The sequence below is a fragment of the Drosophila simulans genome, chromosome 3R (genome assembly GCF_016746395.2).
Source record: "Drosophila simulans strain w501 chromosome 3R, Prin_Dsim_3.1, whole genome shotgun sequence".
Taxonomy (NCBI): domain Eukaryota; kingdom Metazoa; phylum Arthropoda; class Insecta; order Diptera; family Drosophilidae; genus Drosophila; species Drosophila simulans.
In genome coordinates, this window is record NC_052523.2 from 13,768,490 (window position 1) to 13,790,750 (window position 22,261).

General features: G+C 42.3%; 5 protein-coding genes across 7 annotated transcripts; 3 read left to right on the forward strand and 2 right to left on the reverse strand.

Annotated features, from left to right (window-relative positions):
• Positions 1 to 135: 135 nt before the first annotated feature.
• LOC6728389 lies at positions 136 to 3,488 on the reverse strand. The gene is made up of 3 exons (XM_002103701.3): positions 3,208 to 3,488; positions 2,993 to 3,146; positions 136 to 830 (listed from the first exon to the last, which is right to left on the reverse strand). The coding sequence occupies exons 1-3, from the start codon at positions 3,477 to 3,479 to the stop codon at positions 468 to 470; spliced, it is 789 nt and encodes a 262-aa protein (XP_002103737.2). The 5' UTR covers positions 3,480 to 3,488; the 3' UTR covers positions 136 to 467.
• A 3,603-nt stretch (positions 3,489 to 7,091) lies between these two features.
• Positions 7,092 to 11,295, forward strand: LOC6728390. Its single transcript, XM_002103702.4, has 5 exons — positions 7,092 to 8,468; positions 8,542 to 9,192; positions 9,257 to 9,389; positions 9,443 to 10,782; positions 10,853 to 11,295. The coding sequence occupies exons 1-5, from the start codon at positions 7,253 to 7,255 to the stop codon at positions 11,020 to 11,022; spliced, it is 3,510 nt and encodes a 1,169-aa protein (XP_002103738.1). The 5' UTR covers positions 7,092 to 7,252; the 3' UTR covers positions 11,023 to 11,295.
• Positions 11,296 to 11,324: 29 nt separating this feature from the next.
• Positions 11,325 to 12,549, forward strand: LOC6728391 (granzyme M). The gene is made up of 2 exons (XM_002103703.4): positions 11,325 to 11,986; positions 12,262 to 12,549. The coding sequence occupies exons 1-2, from the start codon at positions 11,333 to 11,335 to the stop codon at positions 12,469 to 12,471; spliced, it is 864 nt and encodes a 287-aa protein (XP_002103739.2). The 5' UTR covers positions 11,325 to 11,332; the 3' UTR covers positions 12,472 to 12,549.
• Positions 12,550 to 12,700: 151 nt separating this feature from the next.
• LOC6728392 (FAM172 family protein homolog CG10038) lies at positions 12,701 to 14,428 on the forward strand. 3 transcript variants are annotated; one of them, XM_039294649.2, is made up of 7 exons: positions 12,701 to 12,829; positions 12,908 to 12,999; positions 13,063 to 13,178; positions 13,375 to 13,562; positions 13,734 to 13,885; positions 13,928 to 13,992; positions 14,050 to 14,428. In XM_039294649.2, the coding sequence occupies exons 2-7, from the start codon at positions 12,918 to 12,920 to the stop codon at positions 14,332 to 14,334; spliced, it is 888 nt and encodes a 295-aa protein (XP_039150583.1). In that variant the 5' UTR covers positions 12,701 to 12,829; positions 12,908 to 12,917; the 3' UTR covers positions 14,335 to 14,428. The 3 variants fall into 3 exon arrangements, with proteins under 3 accessions (XP_039150583.1, XP_016034996.1, XP_002103740.2); XM_016176852.3 differs by having other exon boundaries at positions 13,734 to 13,992; XM_002103704.4 differs by lacking the exon at positions 12,701 to 12,829 and having other exon boundaries at positions 12,870 to 12,999; positions 13,734 to 13,992.
• A 6,554-nt stretch (positions 14,429 to 20,982) lies between these two features.
• LOC27209437 lies at positions 20,983 to 21,688 on the reverse strand. Its single transcript, XM_016184870.2, has one exon. It carries the CDS (start codon positions 21,663 to 21,665, stop codon positions 21,174 to 21,176), a length of 492 nt encoding a protein of 163 aa, XP_016034997.1. The 5' UTR covers positions 21,666 to 21,688; the 3' UTR covers positions 20,983 to 21,173.
• Positions 21,689 to 22,261: the final 573 nt, after the last annotated feature.

A 22,261-nucleotide genomic window follows, 5' to 3' on the forward strand; every position in this document is an offset into this window, starting at 1 on the left:
ATGCGTACGCATTATCATTTTTCGGCACAATTTTGGAAAAGAGGTATTTATGATTCTAGCATAATACCTTTAAAAAAAAGCAACTTAAACGTCCAATGCTATATCAAATTAACTATAAATAATGTCATTGTCCACTTATCAAAATCGTTTCGAATCTTTTATTATAATTAAAGAAAATCATAAATTAATACAAAATTAAGAATTAAACTAGTTGATGAGACAGAACAGAGCGCAGAGAATTGGAAGGTGGTTACCAGGATAGGTTTCATAAGTAAGTATATCATGCAGCAATTTGGCCAGAAAACTTTGCATTCAAGGACAATCGGGGATTAGACATATAGTTGACATCGATCATCGTTCCCGCTGCCGATATGGGGAATATCATTTTTGGTTTTACTTGGAGAGTGTCGCTGGTCCTGCCGCCAGCTCGCATCCGCATTCGGATCCTGATCCCGATCGTAATCCTCTTAGATGCGCAGATTGGGGTTCGTGTAGCGCACATACTTCAGCAGGGCATCGTTCTCCTCGCAGACGAAGCTCTTCTTGTGGTGGCATGCCACATCGTGCCAGTTGACGCCGTCGTTGTAGAACTGATTCAGCAGGGCGAGGCAATTCTCCGGCGCTCCATTCTGCTTGTACTCGCGGTTGTCCGGCTGGGGCAGGCCAATGCCGCCGGTGGGCGACCAATCGCCCTGGTTCCTCTCAGTGGTTGGTGCCAGTTTCTGCAGCGTGGCGGTCCAGAACCAACCGTTGATGTTCGTGGGCTGCAGATCGGGGCGGTCACAGCCCTTGAAGTCGCACAAGCGGCCGCTGGTCCAGATGTATTTCACCTGCAACGTGAGATTAGTGTTTTCATTAATATACTGAAACTAGGACACAAATTTCAAATGAAAAAGGAAACTGTGTGAATGAAATGTATCTATAGTTCATTGGCCCTTGCAGATACTCAAATAGAAATAGATTTCCCCCATCAATTGCACCTACGCAAGAAAATGCAGCGCTGGCATCGACGAACAAAAAAAAAAGTGGTAGAAATTCCAGTTAGTAACTCTTTTGGGCCTGTCACGCCCAAACAACCATTATTATCGCTGAAAGCGAACCCATATACCCATACCCATACCCATACCCATACCCATACCCATATAACCATTCCCATTCCGATTCCGCGCCCTTTTGGAGCTGGCGCACCCGATACTGTCAACATTTCAAGTGAGCAGAAGCAAAAGCAAAAGCCGCTGCGCAGCCGCAGTTAAGCGATCATCAGTCACTTTCACCTGATGGGCCATAAAAATTGTTTTGTTAAGGGGGCAGCACAAAAAAAAAAAAAAATAAAAAAAAAAACAAAGCGACCCAGACGACTCTGTTTGGATGTCTGCCCTTTTGGAAAACTCCAATGAGCGTAAAGCTGAAATAGATTTATGGACATTGATTTCGGTTTTGTCGCTGGCGGTTTTAGCGTTTCATTTAAGGGGTCCAGATTGCATTGTAATTGTTTAAAACTCAGACAATGAATGCATTTTTCCCGTTGCGGAAGCCCAAATGAGTGATGTTTGTACACCTGTCCTACTAAAAGTTAACTAAAAGTCTGGCAGAGAAGTCGGCGGGAGATGCAACTTGGCAGGAAGCGGAAAATTTTGATGGAAAGTGCTGCGTTTCCATTGGATATCTAAAAACGATTTGTTTTCTTATAGTTTGGTTAATATGGTTAATATATTAATATTCGATGATCATAAGTTACTTTTCATCTATGGTTTGCATTTAATTTCCCCTTGAATTTTATACGCAAAATGTACTACAAATGAATTCGGTTGCGTGTTCGCAGTTTGCTAATTTGCTAGGTAATTTTTTGTCTATCAGCTTTTCCGGCCAGGCTTTCCCATTCGCACACATGCACTTTCGATTTCAATTCGACCGCCAGTGCTTTCCCATGCCGCAAAACCGGAGATGGGAGGTGCTCAATGAGTCGGAAGATGGCAGATGAGATGGGTTGAGATGAGCCCGGCTGACCACAACTCCAAACTTGACACTTGTTCATCCGAAGAGCGTTGCATAATATCAGACGATTCCGTTCGTGTGCAAAATTACAGAGGCAACAACTGGGAAAGTTTTTGCTGTATTTATGATGCGTATTTTGCCTTTCCGTTCAGTTTTTATGCGCAATTTCACATTGAACTTTGTGGAGCGATGTTAGTGTCAGGGATTTCGCAATTATTTTTATTGTGTGCCCCACCCCTCCCCCCACAGCATCCACGGAATTAAGGTCAGCGGTTTGTTGTGTCTTGTCTGAGCTGCCAAATAAAAGGCGCTAAACAGTTCACACGCGGCTAAACGGACGTTATTTAACTTACCAAACAAATTAAGAAAGGTGACATAATGTCATGCAAAACAGGTGAGAAAACAACGGAAACAAAATCTGATAGATGCAGGCACAATAAATTATTGGCAAGCTTTTTCGACATTAAGGTGTAAAAGTCCACATTGATGCGGTCTATTTATTAGTGGTTTGATTTTGCATTTATAATAGCCTTTCGCCGGAAAAAAAGGAAAAAATAGAGAATGAGTTGCATATTTCAATGGCATTTTCGGTCATTTGTTTGATCTATCAATGCTTAAATGTTTAACAAACAGGTGCAGGTGAAGTTCAGATCGATTTATTAGTTTGGACATGGTTTCAGATATCATAAGTGGGACTTATGTAAGGTTTATTTTTGGGCTGGGAACAATCAATTTATAAAGTAAATATTTATGAAAGTTCAGATGAAAGATTATCTTGTTTGATATTCATGACAACACCTATACTTGAGTTTGTGTCCTAAGTCTTTCGATTTCTGCGGAAGTGCTGCGACCTTCACTTGTTCAACTTTTAACTCTTCGAGAGAGTTATTTTTGAACATTTAAGAAGTGTTACATATATTTCTCTAGTTTTTGTCTATTATATTATATCTTGCCTTAATTTATTTTCATCTTGATAGCCCCTGAAATTTGTACTTACATTCTCGCGCACCACATACTGCTTGATCCACTCGTTCTCCAAGCTGGTCTCCAGCGAAACGGAGTCCATGCAGCGCCTGCGGCAGTAGTTCCTGGCGGTCAGCCAGTCCTCCTCCACGCCCTTCAGCTGAGGGTCGCGCCACGAGAAGAAGTAACTGAGGGTGGAAAAGCATATCTTATAGTTTATGTTTTGGTGAGCATATCCTGCCGACTCACCCCTTGCCGTCGGGAGTCTTCTCGTGAATGACACGCTGGGCGCAGAGCTGCGGATTTGGCGGCTCCAGACGTCCGTTCTGGAACTGAGCGGATCCCAGGCTCAGCACGCTCAACACGCACACTCCGGCGATAATGAAAGCTTTCATTTTTGTTCGTTTTATCAGTCTATTCACTGGCACTTTCTGCGGGCTCGATTTTCTTTTTGGACTCGCGACGCACTTCTCTCTACCGACCGATCGGCTGGCACTGATCAACTGGAATGTCAAAAGCATTGGGGAACCCCGCCTTATATACGAACCGAGAGTCGCATCGATCCATCCACTCAAGTCGATGAGAGCGCCGTACCCCAAAAAGAGAGAATGAGTTGTGGGGTTTTTTTTTTTTTGGTTTGGCGGCAGTACTACACTCGAAAATGTTTATTCCATTGAGTCCTACGGTTGAACACTTGTTTTCTTGTTTATAAAAACCATATACTTTCTTTTAATTAAACTCTATATTTTCAGGACTTTTCGTATGAGAAACATTGTAACAATCAATGCAGCTGATTGTAGTATGCAAGTCGAAATTTGTATACCCTGTAGTACAGAGGCAATAAATTTAGGGATTGATTCATTTTAGCAAATTCTTTTAAATGTTTCGAAAGGATAGAAAAGGGATTAGGCCAGAAGTATCTTAAAGAGAAGTATCTTAAAGAGAAGTATCTTAAAGTAAAGTATCTTAAAGTAAAGAAGTATCAAAGACATTAAGATACGTATTTTTAATTGCGGCTGCTTTGAAGTGACTTACTAGAATTTATGATTTGAGTACGTACTCGAGAATTTGCACCTAAGTAAATACATATTTTAGGAGCAATCTGTAGCCCATTTATAAATGGGAGCACTGGGAGAATGGCCTAATCTTCAGCGCCTGTTTAACCAGCCACCGTGAATGTTAAGTGGCCAAAAGTGGTGCAAAAATACAAAAAAAAAAAAAAAACAGGGGCGATCGGTGGGTGATGGGTGGCGTTTCTTTGGCTTGCGCATCATTTTGCACCACTTCGCTTTGAATGGCCGTTGAATGGATTGGGCTAACTCCCATCTAATTAGCTACACAAACACGACACCACTTGGGCCAAAATCGTTTTTGGCACGGAAATTTCGAACTTTTTTTGTGTGCTGCGTCTCCTGTCTCTTTGCATAAATAAATGCATTTTACGCTATTGTTTGCTTTGTCTCAGAAATGTATGTATGTATTTGCCAGTGCTTTTGTCGCTTTGCTCATTGCATAATCTTAAGTGATGTGTTGACCAACAAATTATGTCGATTGAAATCAAGTAAAGTAAAGGTCACTTTTAAATTAATAAGTTCTATGGCTGCATTAAATACCCAATAATATAACAATAAAGTGAAGTTACAACTTTACATGAGCTGCCAAACATTACATAATGCCGACCATAAATAGCCAGAAGATATATACCCAAACACACTTGCCATTGCATAAGCATAAGAAATGATGCCCATCTGCATTATTTTCTCCACAGCTTGGTACCCAGATCAAGGTCAGCTCCGTTGAGTACGAAAATTTCACCAGTTGAAAGTGAAGATCAACATGATCGCCTCGATAAGTTTTGTCTCCTCCGCGCGTTATTTTCTTTATTTTAACATCTTCAACTCACGTGCAGCCGAGCATGTCGACCGAACACAGCCGAAACCCAAAAAAAGGCGGTTTTTGAAAAAGCAAAAGTATCTGTTAAATCGCACTTTATGACAATCGGTAAAACGGCAAAAGTTACACGAAGGCAGGTGCCGCTCATTACCTGACACATGTATCTCGTGGAACACTTTGGGCGGATTATGCTGGAAGCTGGGCCAGCCACGCCCATTTCTCAGAAATTTCTATAATATTTTGCAAAGTATTTGTAGAGAAATGAAATACACACAGAAGTGGGTATAAACTAAAATTATTTCTATATTTTTTTACACAGAGTCTGGGAAAATCCCAATTGCTAGCATTGAAAAATTCCGCATATTAAATTTGAAATTTCAAATCACCTGCGTGCAATGCTGAACGACAAAGAGCAATAAAAATTATAATAAATTAGGCAACCCATTTACATGGTCAACACGTGTATTTGCTTAAGCCATGTTTTTCGGGCAAGCATAATTTATTTAATTTGTATGAGCTACTCGGCGTTACATGAATTCCCGTGGGCACTCTCCAGCCCAAAAATGATCATCATCATTTAGCGATAATATTTTTGGGTTATAATCATGTGATAAGGAACCGGGAAACTGGGCCCAAAAATGTCAAGAGACGCGCAGCCAGCCTATTACCGCATTGCATGCCCACATATTTACGCAATGAGTTCCCAGACGGTATCGGAATGGGGATCGGGATCGGGTGGAGGGGCTGACTTATGGGCTATGCGGCTGGGACCGATGAGATGAGGCTGGGGAATGGGCCTGGCCAATTTGTCGATGAGTTGGGTAAATATTAAAGGAGAAAGTGCCGCCGTCAGTTGGACCAAAAGTTTTGTACTCGCCTTGCACAGGTTACATATTGTTGAATTATTTGCACAAAAAGAGAGTGAGTTCAGGTGCAGTCGTCCCAGTTTCATCGAGTGTCGATAATTTATGCAAATATGTTCACTAATAGTTATGCAAACGGAAATCTAACCGTGTTTGCCACCCATTTTGGATTTCCCTTCGAGTGCCCCCCTCAATGTCAGTTTTGGACTGACCAAAATTTATAAAATGCTAAAATTATTCGGCTTAGCAACGTCAATTACTCCACGTTATTTAATATTTATGTCAGCTGCATATGACAATAAAAGCATTTTATAATTAAAGTTTGCTTTATGCTCCAGCCGTGATTTGATTACAAATATTGGCAATCCACTGAATCAAAGTCAACACCATTTGATATTGGCTCCGTGTCAATTTCGCAAACACGCCCAAGATCTAAAAGTCAACCGATTGACCCAGAGACCTCGTTTTCAGGGATGTACCCAAAAACAGGAAGTGCTGCGCCCGTGAGTTTCCGGCTATCATTCTAGAACAATATTTGTAATGGAACTAAACTGTTTAGTTACGGAAATCGAGGGGTCAAGGGAAGTATATAATATAGTGTCACAACATAGGGAATCTTAATATTTTAATCTTTCAAAATGTGCCATCAAATTTTCCTCACATATTTCGATTTGAAGGCCAAGGCGCCATACTTGTGTCGATTTTTTTTGGTTTTGGCCCAATCAACCGCAGGCGCCACAGTAAACACTGTCAGTTGTTTCTTGCATGCAAATGAAAGGGAGAAATATTGTAATTTAAATCTACAATGAGTGTTTAATTCAGCGGTATGCGTAAATAGCTGCTCCTCAAACTTTGAAACCCAGTGTTGAAATACATAGTTCCAGAAGCATTTTCGAATGGATGATAACGTATTTGGTTAGCTTTTTGCAAGGTGTCTGCCTTTTGGCGAACGTGGTGACATGTAAGCCCAAAAGCGTACATTAATTGCATTTCAAATAGGCTTTCGGTGGCCTTGGGAACGGTGGCGTATCGGCACGTGATCCTTTTTCTGCCGAGCTGAGAAAATTTATGGCACCCTCACTTCGCTAAAATGCATTAACGCACAGATTAATTTTAATTGTGCAGCGGGTATTTACCAACTTGAATTGTTAATTTATGTCACGAAGATTGCTTAAAAGTTTCATAAAAATAGACATTGACAAAAATGTAAAGTAGTTAAATACCACATACTCAGGTTCTAAGGTTTGGAGTGAATAATTATATAAACTGCAATCGAAAGTAATATTTATTTATTTAATATCAAACTCAAAAACAATCGTTAAATAGTTTTAAACTTTTCCAATAAGGTGGCAACATCTAACTATCGATAGTTTACCGACGCACACGTTTCTACTGTACCCCAATTTGGTCTCACTAATTTATTGCGCTGTATTTTTCTGGATAATTTTCGCGTCGTTTCTTCGATTATTTCATCACTTAACAAAGTGTGCGTTTGCACATAGGCAAACAAAATAGAGAATTGTGTCGATTCCATCGCCATGGGCCGCCGCTGCTGCGTGGCCAACTGCCCGTCGACGTCGCGTCTGTTGGAGCACAACGGCGTGACCTACCACTCTTTCCCCCTGGATCCCATCATCCGGGCCATTTGGATCAAGAACTCGCGCATCAGCCTGGAGCGCCAGATCACCAAGAGCGTGCTGGTCTGCTCACGCCACTTCCGCCGTTTGGACTTCAATACGATCCGCAATGGGAAGTATCTGCTCAAGCCGCGCGTCTTTCCCACCGTTTTTCCGTGGGGCAAGATGGAGACCGCGGAGATCGAAGCTGACCAACGGGCACTTCAGCATGTCAGCGTGGAGGGAACGTCTGAAACCCCGGGAAATGCTCAGTCATCGACCCATGACGAGTCGGCGGTACAGCGAATAGTTGCGAAAATCATGTCGGAAACTGAAGAACGCAAGGCCAAGGAGGAAGGTAAAACAGACAAGGCGCAGGATGATGTCAAAACTACGCCCGAAAGCGGCGAGGATGCAAACCAGGCAGCTGCAAAGGAACCCCCAGGGACTCCGGTAGCCCCAAGCAGCGATGCCACAGTCCCAGCTCCTGGATCCGCCTCCAGTTCGAACTCCCCTTTGCCCGGCACACCGCCCAAGTACAGTAACCCACATAACCTGACTATCGGCGCCCGTTTGGAGGCGCTCAGTGTGGAGGGCAACTGGTTGCCCGCCCGAATCGTGGAAGTAAACGAGACGGAGCAGACGCTACTTGTGCGCTTTGAGCGCAATCACAAGCTAAAGGTGTCACCGTCGACCAGCGGCAGCTTTCAGGAGTGGATGGCCATCAAGTCGGAGCGGCTGAGGCAGCGCCTCAGCAACCGTGTGCTGCCCGTCTTTGAGCTGGACGAGAAGTGCATGGCCCGCTGGTCGGGCCCGCGTAAGTTTCCAGGAACCATACGCAAGTTGCTGGGAAACGATACTTACGAGGTTCTCTTCGACGATGGTTACGTTAAGAACGTGCGCGCCGTGCACATGAACAAGATGCCCAAGCAGTTGCCCCCTGTTCAGGCAGCGGAAGAAGGTGCCTCAAAGCCACCTACTCCTGTTGGAACTTCAGTTAGCTCTGCACCTGTGGCTCCGAAGAGGGCAAGCACAGGCAGCGTTGGCGGAGGCAGTGGCTCTTCGGGCAGCAAGAAGAGCAAATCTGCTCCTCAGCGCAGGGATTGGCCGTTGCTGGACATGGCCAGTTTGGATATAGGTAAGAACACCGAAAGGGGAATGTTATTTTTGCCTTAAACTTAACTTTCATGTTTGACTTTCGTAACCAACAGCATCCCTTGGACTCCCAGAAATACCGCATGACGGCGAGTGGACTTGTCATTGGGTAAATGACCAGCCTATTGGAACCGAGGGTTTCCTGATTGTGGGCGAGCACCAGAAACCCACTGTTATCGTGCAGGATTGGCGTCTGCCTCCTGGCTGGATCAAGCACATGTACCAGCGCTCCAACGTCCTCGGCAAGTGGGATGTTATTCTGGTCTCTCCCAGCGGCAAACGTTTCCGCTCCAAGTCCGACTTGAAGTTGTTCCTTGAGTCCCAGAATCTGGTCTACAACCCGGATGTGTACGACTTTAGCATCCATCGACGTCGTGCCAAAGACATCAATGCTTACGTCTACACACACGGCTACAATCCGCAGCCACCGCCCAAGCCCAAGCCCATGGATGTGTCGATGAACTCCTCGCTGGACCAGAGCATCACCTCGCAGCATTCTTTACCTTCTACTCCGATGCCGGTGAAAGAAAGCCAGTACATGGAAGCACCGGTGGCCTCGCTTATGCCACCAGCCGAGTTAATGTCGCCGCAGACGGAGCCTGTCGATGAGACAAAGCCCAAGACAGGAGCTGAAATACTGGAACCCAGTGAGGAAGGTACATCTCAGCTTTTGGTAGGGGATTCTCATGTGGTGGAAAATGGCTTTGGTAAGTATATGCAATTCGAAATAACATGTGCCATATTAACATAATTTATAATTCCATATTCCAGCTTTCATTGGTGGCCTAAAAGTCAAAATGCAAGACAATCTTTATGTATGCCCGCGCGAAGATTGCGCCAAGACCTATCGCAAAGAAGACTTTCTGCTAATCCACATACGCCATTATCACAAGGAGTTTGCAGAGTGAGTAATATTTAATCAAAACTCATGACACATAACTTACTTTAAATTTACAGACACGTCAGCCACTGTCCAAAGATGCAGGAACTAGCGGTCAAACGTACACACCCCTCATCCATCGATCAAGTTGAGGGGGTGCCAAAAAACCAAATACCCAACCAGCAGTTCTTTGCCAAATTGCACCAGCAGGATATGCAGCAGTCACGATCGTTTAAACGACAGAGTGTATCAGCTACGACCCCATCTTCTGGAGGACCGGCAACTCCATCTGACATACCGCCTAAGACCCTGTTATCTCCTAAGATGGAGCCACCAAGTGTGTCGCCAACTGTTGAAAGCGTCATTAAACAAGAAGATGTTTCGCTGGACGCTGGTGCAACTCAGTCGTTTAACCCTTCATTGAGCCGCTCCTGCAAGCGTGCACGCTTGTCGCCATCGAAGCGGCCATCTGGCTCGCGGAAGAGTAACCGCCAGCGCTCTCAGCGTCGCCCCTATTTGTCAGACAACCCAGCTGGTCCTGGCTTAACCGAACATGACGTTGAGGAGACAAGGCAATCTTTTAACACCCCCACTCCGGATACGCGCGTCGACTCGAAGAAACGCCGCGGTGGTGCGGCAGCAACTCCCATCAGTTCCGTTGACTCACCAGCTATGGTAGATTCGGTGTCCACGCCATCATCTAATGACCAGGCCGACATTAATGCAGCCCTTGCCCCACCACCAACTGAAGCGCTAAGCAAAGCACCGCAGTACATCAAGGAAAATGGTGAACTAATTCGAATTGTGCGCATGCGGCAGGAGGAGATCATTAATTGCATCTGCGAGTATGGCGAAGAGGACGGCCTAATGATCCAATGTGAATTGTGTCTATGCTGGCAACACGGAGCATGCAACGGAATTGTCAAAGAGTCGGATGTACCGGACAAGTATGTATGCTACATTTGTCGTAATCCGCAGAGAGGTCGGGATTCGATGAAATTTAAGCACGACCAAGACTGGCTATACGAAGGCAAGTTGCCGATGGCCGCGTATCACACTGCAAATCCACAGGCCACCAAACAATTCGAGCTCTTGAAGCGCTCGCATACGCTGACCGGCAATTTGCTAGATGCCAAGCGATCGATGCACTCGCTGCTGGTGAAGATTAACATCGCACGCAACCGCTGTCATCCGAAGCTTTATCTGTGGGCCAAAAAGTGGGACGAAGACAATCTGGACTCTACGGCGTTGACACCGGTTAAGCGACCAAAATTGGAGTCCCCTGACCTTCCGAACGTTCCGCAACCGGAAGCTGCCATCGATCCGGAGGAGTGCCAGTACCGTTTGATCGAGCATGTGAAGGTGCAGCAGTCCTTGGTCCTCGATCGGCTGAATGACATAGAAGCCGAAATGGACGGTTAGTATCCCAAAACTAATTTTTGCTACGAGTATATATAAATCTATATATATTTTTGAATTTCTTTTAGAACTTGAAAAGGAGGACACGTTGGATGACTTAAAGGACGCTGACATCTCGACCACGAAAGAGGCGCTGGCCACGTTTATCAAGGAGCTCGAAACCATGAAGCGCCTTGCCAAGCTCAACCAGGTGGCCAATATGAAGCAGACCATCAGAGATTCTGCCCCCAGCAAGTAGCATTTCCATTGAACACTGTTATAAGGGTCTTATGAGGATTTTTGTTTAAGCTATTTTCGAACTGTTTCCATAATTTTGCAGACGTGTAGATAGTAACCGTACAAGCTTTTTCTGTTCAAAAAAACATTGCTATACTTTATAAAGTTTGATAATATAATGGAATTTAAATGTATACTCTTTTAAAGCTAACCATGTGAGAATACAGAAAATTATAATTTCATGCCCAATTATAAAGTTAAGATGCTTGATGATAAAACCTGACTACAAGGCGTATATGTGACGTCTTTGTACTCGGGACTTGGTCGCTGATATGTGTTGTTGGCGATCTCTTTGCTCCATAGCTTGGTTCGCCGCGATGTCGGCGGGCCAGGAGACGCTTTCCGACACCCCGCAGGATAGCACACCTTTGTTAGCCACAACTGTGTCGACCACGAAGGTGATAAGTTTCCGCCCTCGTTATCCTTACATTGTCTCCATCGGGGAGAACCTTAAAGGATACTACAAGCACCTCTGCGTGGGCGTAATACTTTCGAATGAGTTCGTGCTCAGTGCGGCCCACTGCCTCCAAACGAATCCAACCAAAGAACTGTACGTGGCCGGTGGCGCCGATTCGCTTAACAGCCGGAAGCAGACCCGCTTCTTCGTCGTGGAAAGAAGATGGCATCCCCAGTATAGAATGCTGGGCGGCAACGACATTGCCGTGTTGAGGATTTACCCCAAATTCCCGCTCGACGATGTGCGATTTCGTAGTATTAACTTCGCTGACAAGCCACAAAGGGATAGCGCCATCCAGGCCTCGCTGGTTGGCTGGGGTCGGGTTGGTGTCGGCAAGATAAGGAAACTCCAGGAGATGCCCTTCTTGACCATGGAAAACGATGAGTGCCTGCGAAGCCATCGCTTCGTTTTCCTCAAACCGCTCGACATCTGTGCAATGCATTTGAAAGGACCTCGAGGTCCCTGTGACGTAAGTAGATCAGAAATACTCAAGAAATTTATAATCGAAGATCAATTTAATTTTTGAACTTAAGAATATGTTTTCCAACTAATCTTAAATATTTAATCATTATAAAATTTGAAACTAGAAAACATATTCTATTCAAATTCCTTTGGCTTACAAAATCTAGCAGTTTTAAAGAGATACTTAGGATTTTACTTATAGAAGTCCTATGATTTTTTAGCAGGAATAAACACAATTGGTGTAAAATAACAGTTAAATAACAGATTTTTTTTACATTTCAGGGAGATTCTGGAGCTCCCTTGATGAATGTGGCAAAAGAGAAGCTGTACGGATTACTTTCCTACGGTCGGAAAGCCTGCATCCCATTAAAACCATATGCCTTCACTCGCATCAACTCATACTCGAGCTGGATTCAGGAATCCATGGACTATATGGCTGCGAGATTAAAAGTTATAAGAATGAATCGCACTGTATGGAAAGATGGGTTATAGCAGGTTTTTAAGAAATATGTATGTTCTTTTCTATCTAGGGTTATAACTAAAAGATAAAAATAAATTATCAGAAAAAGATCAATATAATTTTAAAAAATAATATAGTAATATAATAATATTTAATAAAACTTAATTTATAACGAATATTACGGGCATTTTGTTGGCAGTGATGCGTTTTGGTGTGAATTGGTGTTCGGACCGTGCTATCGATAACTATCGCTTAGGCCATTTGAGCTTTCGGCCAATAGGTGGCGCTCTTATGCCATCCCTAGTTCGGCGTTCATATGAAAAATCAAAACAAAAACTCGAACAACAATTCTATATAAATAAAAGCTTTTTCCCATCGCTCTATTACTACGTAAGTGTCCATCGGCGTAGAAGCCACGCCACCGATTGTAATGTGGTCTAGGCTTATTCAAATATATCGCCCCCTCAGAAGCTTTCGAATGTCGCACTCACCGCCGCCGGCTAGCAATTGCGAGGAGGCTCTCATCCAGCTGAAAAACTTTGGATATGCATTCGATGGAGGTTAGTAGGAAGTTGCACATAGTGGCTACTTGACAATATGATCTGCCCGTTTGCCTCCTGCAGAAGGAGTCCTGCGCAAAGTCGATCCCGCCACCGGGGAGCCCGGCAAGGAACTCTTTTCCTACAACGTCAGCGACGATGCCGCCGAAAACGAGAAGCACTACCAGAAGCTAGCCAACGTATGTACCGGAATCAACTTAACTGGCACGTGTATATCTCCTGCCGGAAAGAATAACCTATTAGGTTCCCTTGAAGCCAAGAAATGCACACCTAGGACGAATCCTCTTCAAATCCCCTTCCAATATTATGATATATACCCACCTGGGTATGAATAAGTTAATACAAATACTGTATCCTTTATCGCCTTTCCTTTAGCAAATCCCAGAAATTGTCTACGCTTTGCTGGAGAAACACGGTCTAAGTCGCACCTACATCCCATTTGACCAGCCTCCAGAGCGCTCTTCGTTCGTATTCTCGCAACCGGCAAAGCTGTCGCAGTCCAAGAAGTTGCTGGTCCTCATCCATGGCAGTGGATATGTTAAAGCCGGACAGTGGGCCAGAAGGTGTGTATGATCACTATTTAAACAAAAAGATAAAAATTATATAAGAAAACCGAAAATATTTATATGAGAACAACAGAAAGTGTGCGTTATTTGATTTCCTTTTATCAAATTAATTAATCCCTGAACACCAATAAAAATTATATTATATGTACATATTTATTTTTGTTATAGTTTAATTATCAACAATTCCCTGGACCACGGTACCCAGCTGCCCTATGTGCGACAGGCCCAAAAACTGGGATACGATATCCTCATCACCAATGCCAATGATTGCACACGATTCTACGATGGTAAGGAGAATCCCATCAAGGGCGTCAGTACGTCCGTAGAGCACACTAAATATGTGTGGAAGAATATAGTGTTGCCCGCGAAACCGGAGAGTGTGGCCATTGTGGCCCACAGTTATGGTGGCAGTCTCACTCTTGATCTGGTGGGTATAAGATTCCAAATATATTTTAATATCATATTTAAGTATTCTCTTTACTAGGTGGAGCGGTTTCCGAAGTTCTTTAAAGAATCCGTTTTTGCCATTGCCTTCACTGATGCCGCCATGGGAAGTCCCCAAGCGAAGAACAAGGAGTACCTGTGCGATGTGGCCTGCGATTGGGTTGCCAGCAGCACACCCTTGGACACACCCGTCTCACAGTCAAAGAGCAGCATCCGGAGGGTTTCCGCTGGCCACACCAAGCACGAGTGGACCTCTTACTCGGCCATCGATTCCGTATTTAAGTTCATTGAGGAAAAGTATGAGCAGCGGGCGAATAAGAAGTGACAGCCAGCATCTACTTGTTAAGGCATTTTTGTACTCCCCATTTATAGTAAAAATCTTGGAGATGTGAATATAAATTATGTTTTTACCGCCTGCACACAGCCACGACACTGATCCCTTTTCTCAAAGGACAAACACAAACTATCGATTTGCTATGCATAAATCAAGTGAGTGTCCGAATCTGTCACTAACACTTACATCAGGCCAATTTAATTTGATTTTCGGCACTTCGGCACATTCCGTGTGGGTTAATCATATTGATGGCTGAGATGTATTGCCATCGATAAAACAAAAGTCTCCCGCTTGGCCCATCAGCTGGATAAAAAACTAGCATCCGGGACGAAAACAAATTCCCTCAACGGTTGGCGGATAAGGAAGGGCTGTCGACTTGGACACTGCATCAAATGCCTTGGGGGTTGCCCCTGAAGACCACTTTCCATGGACTGGTTACCCCTGCCCGGTGCTTTGCCTTTGTCCATATCGTTTAACTAAGTGCGTCATAAAAAATGACGACTGACATTTTTCCCCTCCTTAAGCATTGAGAAATGAAATGCGTGGATTTTGCGTTGGACTTGGCAGACCTAAAATGTGTTAATTATATATAAAATGATGCCAGTACTTTTTCTAATTTTGAGTTTACTTGACTTTAGTTTATAATCTGAACCATAAGAATTTCATAACTTGGAACTAAAGCATAATGTAGTAACGAAAGACTGGCAGTTGACTAATTATGTGGGCACAGTCATAATCCCCTTTGTGCAACTTTAAAGACTTTGACTCACCTTCGCCAGGACAGTTTTCATTTGGCAGGAGCGCAAAAAGTGCAACCAGGGCTTAAGTGAACGAGACGGAGAAAGGCGTGTCGAAAGAGATGGAGACGTTTGTCTTTAGCCTTAAAACGAACTTAATACCCACAAAGTGAACCAGGACCCAAACTCAAATAGCGAGAAGGCCGGAGAACGGCGAGAGTGGGTATTCGGATGGTGGAAGTGGGATGCGGCCGAGTCCTGGCAACCCTACAACTTCGCCAGGACCTACCTCCTCCTAACCAAAGTGGATGTGGATGCCTCTCCCCCCCACTCCCGAATACATTATCGCTGTCATGGCCGCAGTCATGGCTTCTGCTCCACCTTAGACATTTTTATATGTATTCAACATCCTTGTCGTCCTCGTCTATGGCAGCTTGCTATCTACACTTTGACTCCACGGCACCCTACACACACAGCCGACAAGGATGGCATCATGTGGCTTAGAGCGAGAAGGCAAAGGTTCGTGGCGCCGTCGCCAGCAAAAAGCTTTGCACGAGTTCAGGAATGGGTCATGCGCCTGGAGCCCGTATCTAACATATATAGCTCGCAGATATACCCTCCGATAACACATAACATATATATATATATATATACGACAGCAGGTCAGTAAATAAGCCGAAGTGGCCTATGTAATCGCATTGGCTGAGTAAATAAAAACAAATGCCCCAGCTTTGGTGATATTTTACTTTAAAGTCGAACGCATTTAACACCCAAATGGTGCTCCTGGTGTCCTTAACATCCCGCTAAACAATGTCTAGCAATTACTTAGAATAATCCTTTTCTTTTGTTTATTTGATCGAATCTTAAACGCACACGCATCCTTTACAGTTGCCAGACGGCCAAGGACTTGAACTCCGTAATCCCAAACCCTTTAACTATTGGGTTTCCTGCGCATCAATTGCCTGAAATAATGTGGATTGAGATTTTCATTTTAGATTGCATGGCAATGTATTCAGCAATCGGCTTACTTGGGATTTTATTTATTATAAGCTTTAAATATAGTTACTTCCTTACATTCTATAAGAAACCAACAAGACATTTTCAAATGTGTATTGAAAATCCATCATATATATATAATACCATTAATTTAAAGCCCCCTGCTTGTGAATCACATAGTAGACTTTACTCAATTTTGATCAACCGTACTAATGAATATCTTCATAAATCAAAACTCCAAATTTTCCATTTTTTATAGAAAAAATTGTGCGCTCGCAATTTCCGTTATAAGAAAATTATTATTGTACGTTACTTTATTGCTTGAAAAGTTCAAGCGATGTCATTCAAAAAGCCATAAATAATAATGTTTTCCAATAAATGTTCACATGTGAGTGGGCACACCAGGCGACTGAGTTGGTGGCCATGGGTTAAAGCATTCAGGACATTCGAGGACCCACACATGCCGGGATCTCAATCCCATGCGATGCCTTACAGTTGTGACTGTCCATCGTTAGACTTTGGGTTCACTTCGAGCAGGATTTTTTGCGACATAACTTACAAGGTCATTTCATTGCACGCAACCATTAAGAATTCCTGCCGCTTTATTTTTTTTTCGGCAAGGATATTCTAGCCATTTTCGTTGTATAATTTAATACTCGTGTGTGACGAATTTTTATGGCTGACAAATGATTGATGCGATTCTGCCACTTCCTGTAAATATCATTAAAACTGCCCCCCATGCGGCTTACATCTCGGAAGTTTAAAGTTTCGTATCCTTGTTAAGGACAACAATTGCCGGGCACTGTGCGATGGGAAAGTGCTGAAATGCAGGTTTAACGCAGAAATAATACCAAATAAGATTAGATAGCATTGTGTCTTCAAGCAATGTCCTTTTGGCGGTGCTGGGGTGGTGGGGCATTGGTGGGAGAGGCCCAAAAGAAAAACAAATAATGTTACAAATTGCAGCATTTGCACCCCTTTCGCGAGACAAAATCACAAGAACAGTGGTCAAAAGGTTGTTTGCTTGTCTGGGAGAATATTCTTTGAAAGAAAATATATCTGAAGACATTGAAATGTTCTTCTTATCACTCTGTTTTCAGTTATTAATATTATCTGCATTGCGATATATATTTAAACTAAAGAGAAAAAAGTTGTGAATTTACTAAGCCTATAACATTCAGTAATATATTAAACTTATTATTAATAAAATAATTTTTATTAGGTAAACTTTGAGCTCTACATTTTCGTAACACTTTACCCCACTGTGCCTTGGAGGCGGTGAAAAAAATTGTAAAATCCAAACTCTTCCGCCGGCCCGAGAACACACAAATCACGAGGAAATGCAATAACAAAGGGAACCCTCCGGTCGCCGAGTGTTCAAGTTATTTGCGGTTTATGTCCTTGCTGCTCTGCTCCTTTATTCATGTCGCTGAGGCGACAAAAAGGACCTTAAAGCCAATAAAACGATTTTTTCCGTCTCTATCTATGAATTGTAAATGCCTCCGCCGAAAAAGGACAATTGAAGTGCCCGCGTCCGCCGACAGCTCCGCATGGGTCTCAGCCGCCTTTTCCGTCGCGATTTAAGATAATAGTATCATCAACACCACTTCAGTACACCCCAAACACAATTTTCAAATGCGGACACGCAGGGCAGGATTTGTCTGAAGTTCGGGGTCCAAGGACTTAGTTGGGCGTAGGCGTTGCTTGGGTCCTGGCCAATGGCTTCGGGATTTGGGTGAGGGCTTCGATGATAACAACTTTGGCGGCTAATTTGCATCAAAGAAAACTTAAAGCGCTTTTCCACTTCTTTCCTCATCGAAGTGACAGATTTTTCACGCACATTTAAAAAACATTTAAAAAACCATTAAGTGTTTTTTCCACCTTTTTCCCATTTTTTTTTTGGTTGGCATTTTTTATTTGTCTACATCACACCCCTCAATTTTGGGAATTCCTCCTTTTTTTTATTTGTTTTCTGCGCTTTTCAGAATGTTTCATTGTGGTGCTGCCTTGGCGGTACTCTCTAATCTTTGCGCCATTTATTTACACTTGATTAACACGCGACTGACATTTGTTTGACTTTCGCTTCTCTCTGCTGAAATTAAAATGCGAAGCACGAAAAATATGAAACAAATGGAAGAGCACCGAACTTATAAACACTCTAATAATTATAAATAATCTAATGAATTTACAATCAAATACGAACTATTGCTTAAAACTTTATTACTACGAACTATTTTGACTTGCAATCTTTTATCAAGCTGTCAAAAAGTATTCATCATGGTTCTGAACTTTCACTTTTAAGAGAACACTTTTCAACACTTTTTTGTGTTAATTAAAGAAACTTTGTGTTAAAATAATACATTGGCTAAATGCCATTAAAATTGTTATAGCATATTGTAAAGGAGATACTTATGCAAAGTTGTTCTGCTAATGTTAATATCCGGCTACATAAAAGTATATGTATAAAAGTATGTCCCCTGTGTGACACATTTTTCTGTGGGCTTGCCTTTTTGGCTTCTGCTTTATATTTTCCGTTGTACAAAAATTATTCATTTGTGGAAAATTGTGACGTTGGTCGCTCCATGGACCGTGGCCGCAGGCCAAACTGATTAATAAACCAAACGTCAAATGCGCACAATAGCCACGCATCACCGGAGTCAAAGTTTGAGCCGGGGCAAGAGCCACCACTCCGTGGCATCCGGACCAGCATCATCATGGGATTGTGTTATGGGTATGAGCACCATTTACCAGGACCACGACCACAGCTGTCAGAGCTGTGTGTCACACACAAATGTGAGCCGCCAGCCAGAAAGCGAACCCAAAAGATAGATATTCATAAAATGAGGCAGGACTTTCTTGCAAGTGCAAGTAGGCCTCGAGTCGCATTGTTCTCGACTTGACTTTTTACGGATCCCGGCGACTTGTGTTCCTTCTGGGTTCCGTTCGAGGGCGTTGGCAGTGTCATTGTCATCTGCCGGGTCACAGTTGGCTGCTATTTGGCTAGCAAATTATTTGCATATTAAAAAATCTTCAACAATGAAAATGTGATTTTCTTAGAGAGACATTTTTTGGGGTTGGGAGGAAATGGGAAAAATATGGCAGGAGATCAAGGTCAGTGGCATGCCAACGAACGGACTTGTTGGTTAGATTCCTAGAAACGTATATAATAATTTCTTACTCCTAGCTACGTAATTCATTATTGTTTTTTAGCACAAACAGCCTGATCCCTAGGGCTACGAAATCGAGTTCTGATTTATAAACATCAAGATTTATGCCATTACGCCCACATACTCAAGGCGGCAATAAAAATGATAAAAAAAAGAACTGTTTCAGATTTTTTCTTGGGTAATTCCCGCCACTAATGGGCCTACGTTTAATGGCTTTGCTTATGGGGTGTTTAGTGATTTTTTATGCCGAAACAATATAGCAAAAAAGAGCTTAACTGACTTGTGCTTTAGAGGAGGAGCAGCCACATGTCCTGCAGGCTACTTGGCTGGTCAAACAATTCGAGGCCATGACGAATGGGCAACTTACTTGGGATATGTTAAAGCCAAACGATTGAAGGATCATTTATCATTTCTGTGTCTACATTTATGGCTTCGAAAAAGCAAACAGTTCTTAAAGAGTAGTCAAAATGAAGCAATGTTCATTTCAATCCAAAAATATTGCTCAATTTTCAAATTCAATTTGTCAATCATAAATTTCACGCTCTCTTAATACAAATTTGCGGGCAATTGAAAAATTTCAAGTGCCTGTGTGTCGAACTCGAACAAGCTTTTCCTTTCGACGTGTTGAAACATTTTCCTTTTTCTGCCACAATTTATGGGCAAACTTTGGCGGGGTTTGGTCTGTCAGAGTTAAGCATCGGCCTCTGCTCTGACACATGACTTGCATGTCAATGGGCAAAGGACACACACCCCCAATGAACTAAAAAAGAAAAAAAAAGGGAAAACGGGGAGGGTCCTTGGAGTCCTGCGAACCAGACAATGTCGCGTTAGATTTGCACAACTTGACAGAATTGCGCCACTGCAAATTCAAAACTTCTGTTTCGTATATTTTAGTTTGCCGAAGGGGGTGGGGGGCTATGCCTTGCCCAAAAACATTTTCACCGCATAAATAACAAAATTTAAGGACAAAATATCAATATCCACTTTGCGAAACGCCAACTGCATGCGAATGAGTTTATTTTGTGGCTGTGGAAAAGTGTCTAGATCTGAATTGGACACCGCCTGAGCCAACATTTCGCATTGCAAATGAAATTCTGTTTCTATTTCTTAGTTTTGTTTTCAATTTTTTTTCTCCTTTCCAACTTTTGCATAATTTCAATTCACTTCTGGCGACAACATATTGCAAAGAAGTTGGCATGCTGCGAAATTCGACGCAGCTAAATTTGAATAAATTTGCAGCTTAAGTTTTGAAGCTTGAGTTTTTATGTTAGATAGAAAATTAATTATAAAATTTAAAATTGTATGGCAAATTTTCTTCAAATATTTTTAAGCTCTAAAATACTTTTGCACGGCTTAAATATGGTATATGCCGTAAAAAATCATGATCTCGAGTGCCATAAAATTTGCTTGCCTCTTATTTTTTAAGCCAGTTGGCCAGGTCCAAGAGCCAAATTTAATTTGTTCTCCTATGACATTTACGGTCGTATTCAAATAACTTCGTTTGTCATACTCCACTGGCTTTGATGTCCTTTTGAATAGGGGGTGGAATTTTTGTGGCAAAATGGAAAAGGTTTCGCTAGATTAATTTGGGGTCATGCATATAATATAATTTTTTATGGTGGGAATGGGGCTTCTTTCAAACCGCAATCAAGTGACATAGGGAAGGATTTTCATATGAGGAAATTATTTATGGCTGAAAATCTCTTCAATGTGTCTTGGAAGTTTAAACCCCTCAGCGATACAGTGGAAAATGATTTAATTTATTGCCATCTTTCTGGGAACATGTGTTCTTACAAAGTTTGCCTAATTATGGGTAATAGATCTTAATAACTATGTGAGACTTTTGATAAGGGTGCTGGCAGCGTATGTTAGAGAATTATTTAAAAAATGTTTAATAAAAACAAATGAAGCTTAATGTATATGGGTTAAATCACATATAATTGTATTGCACAGGTTGTTCCCTTTTCACAATATGATGTTCATGCGGAAAAGGATTTTTCTTTAAGACGAACAGATCCTTATGATCATTATTGTCTTTATAGTAGGGCTCATGCATTCTAAGAGTCTTTCTTAGAATATTAAAAAGCCTCTTGCCAAATCCATCCATATGTTTATCTTCTTTTATTTCTGTGACTTTATGTCTCGGTCCATCGTTTATGGTTTTTATTCTAATAATTCGCAAAAGCCAGTTTTCAGATTGAATTTCTTTTTTATTCGAATTGAAGTGATGTCTTCGTGGTATTTCGCGAATGTCGTAAAATTCCCGTTGATTATTATTCAAATGTGGTTCCTCGAATATTATATCCTTATTCAGAGCTGGACATGTTTTAGGAACTTCATTGCTTTCAATGATCCTGTAGCTATAACTCAAGTTTATACAACACAGGACCAAGATAATCCCGGAATGACGACGCGCCGACATCTTCACAATTGAAACTGAACTGTTCCCTAAATAGATCGAGGTATTTATATGTTTATATGAAACCTTGAACTTGAGACCAGCTAAGCAAATTCCAGAGAAACAGCTGGACACGACAAGGAATTTTTTAGATATTTACTTTTAATGCAATATTTACAAGTGTAAATAAAACAAGAGAATGCGAACGCAAAATTTCACCATTTTTCTGGCATATAAAATAAATGTTGAACATTTTCGTTCTTGTTCTCTTGTTTAATACAATATTCAATAATATATTCAGTAATATATTCAATATTATATTCAATTATTCAACTTTCGAACGAAAAAAATGTCCAAAATTCTAACTTAAACAGTTTTCTAAATATGTCACATCAAAGATTTTTGCTCAAGGTTCGCTAACTTGATGATACGCAGTTTAAAAAAATGATATTTTCGGCTGAGTTTGACTAGTTGGTTGTCCCCAAATTTTGAGAGCCAACCTGGAAGCAGACCACGTAGATCCCATTTAAGCAGGAGTAGCTGTCTTCTACACCTCAACCTTTCCCCCTGGGAATCATTCCGTTCCCATTCCCATTTCCAGTCCCATTCCCAGTGAATCT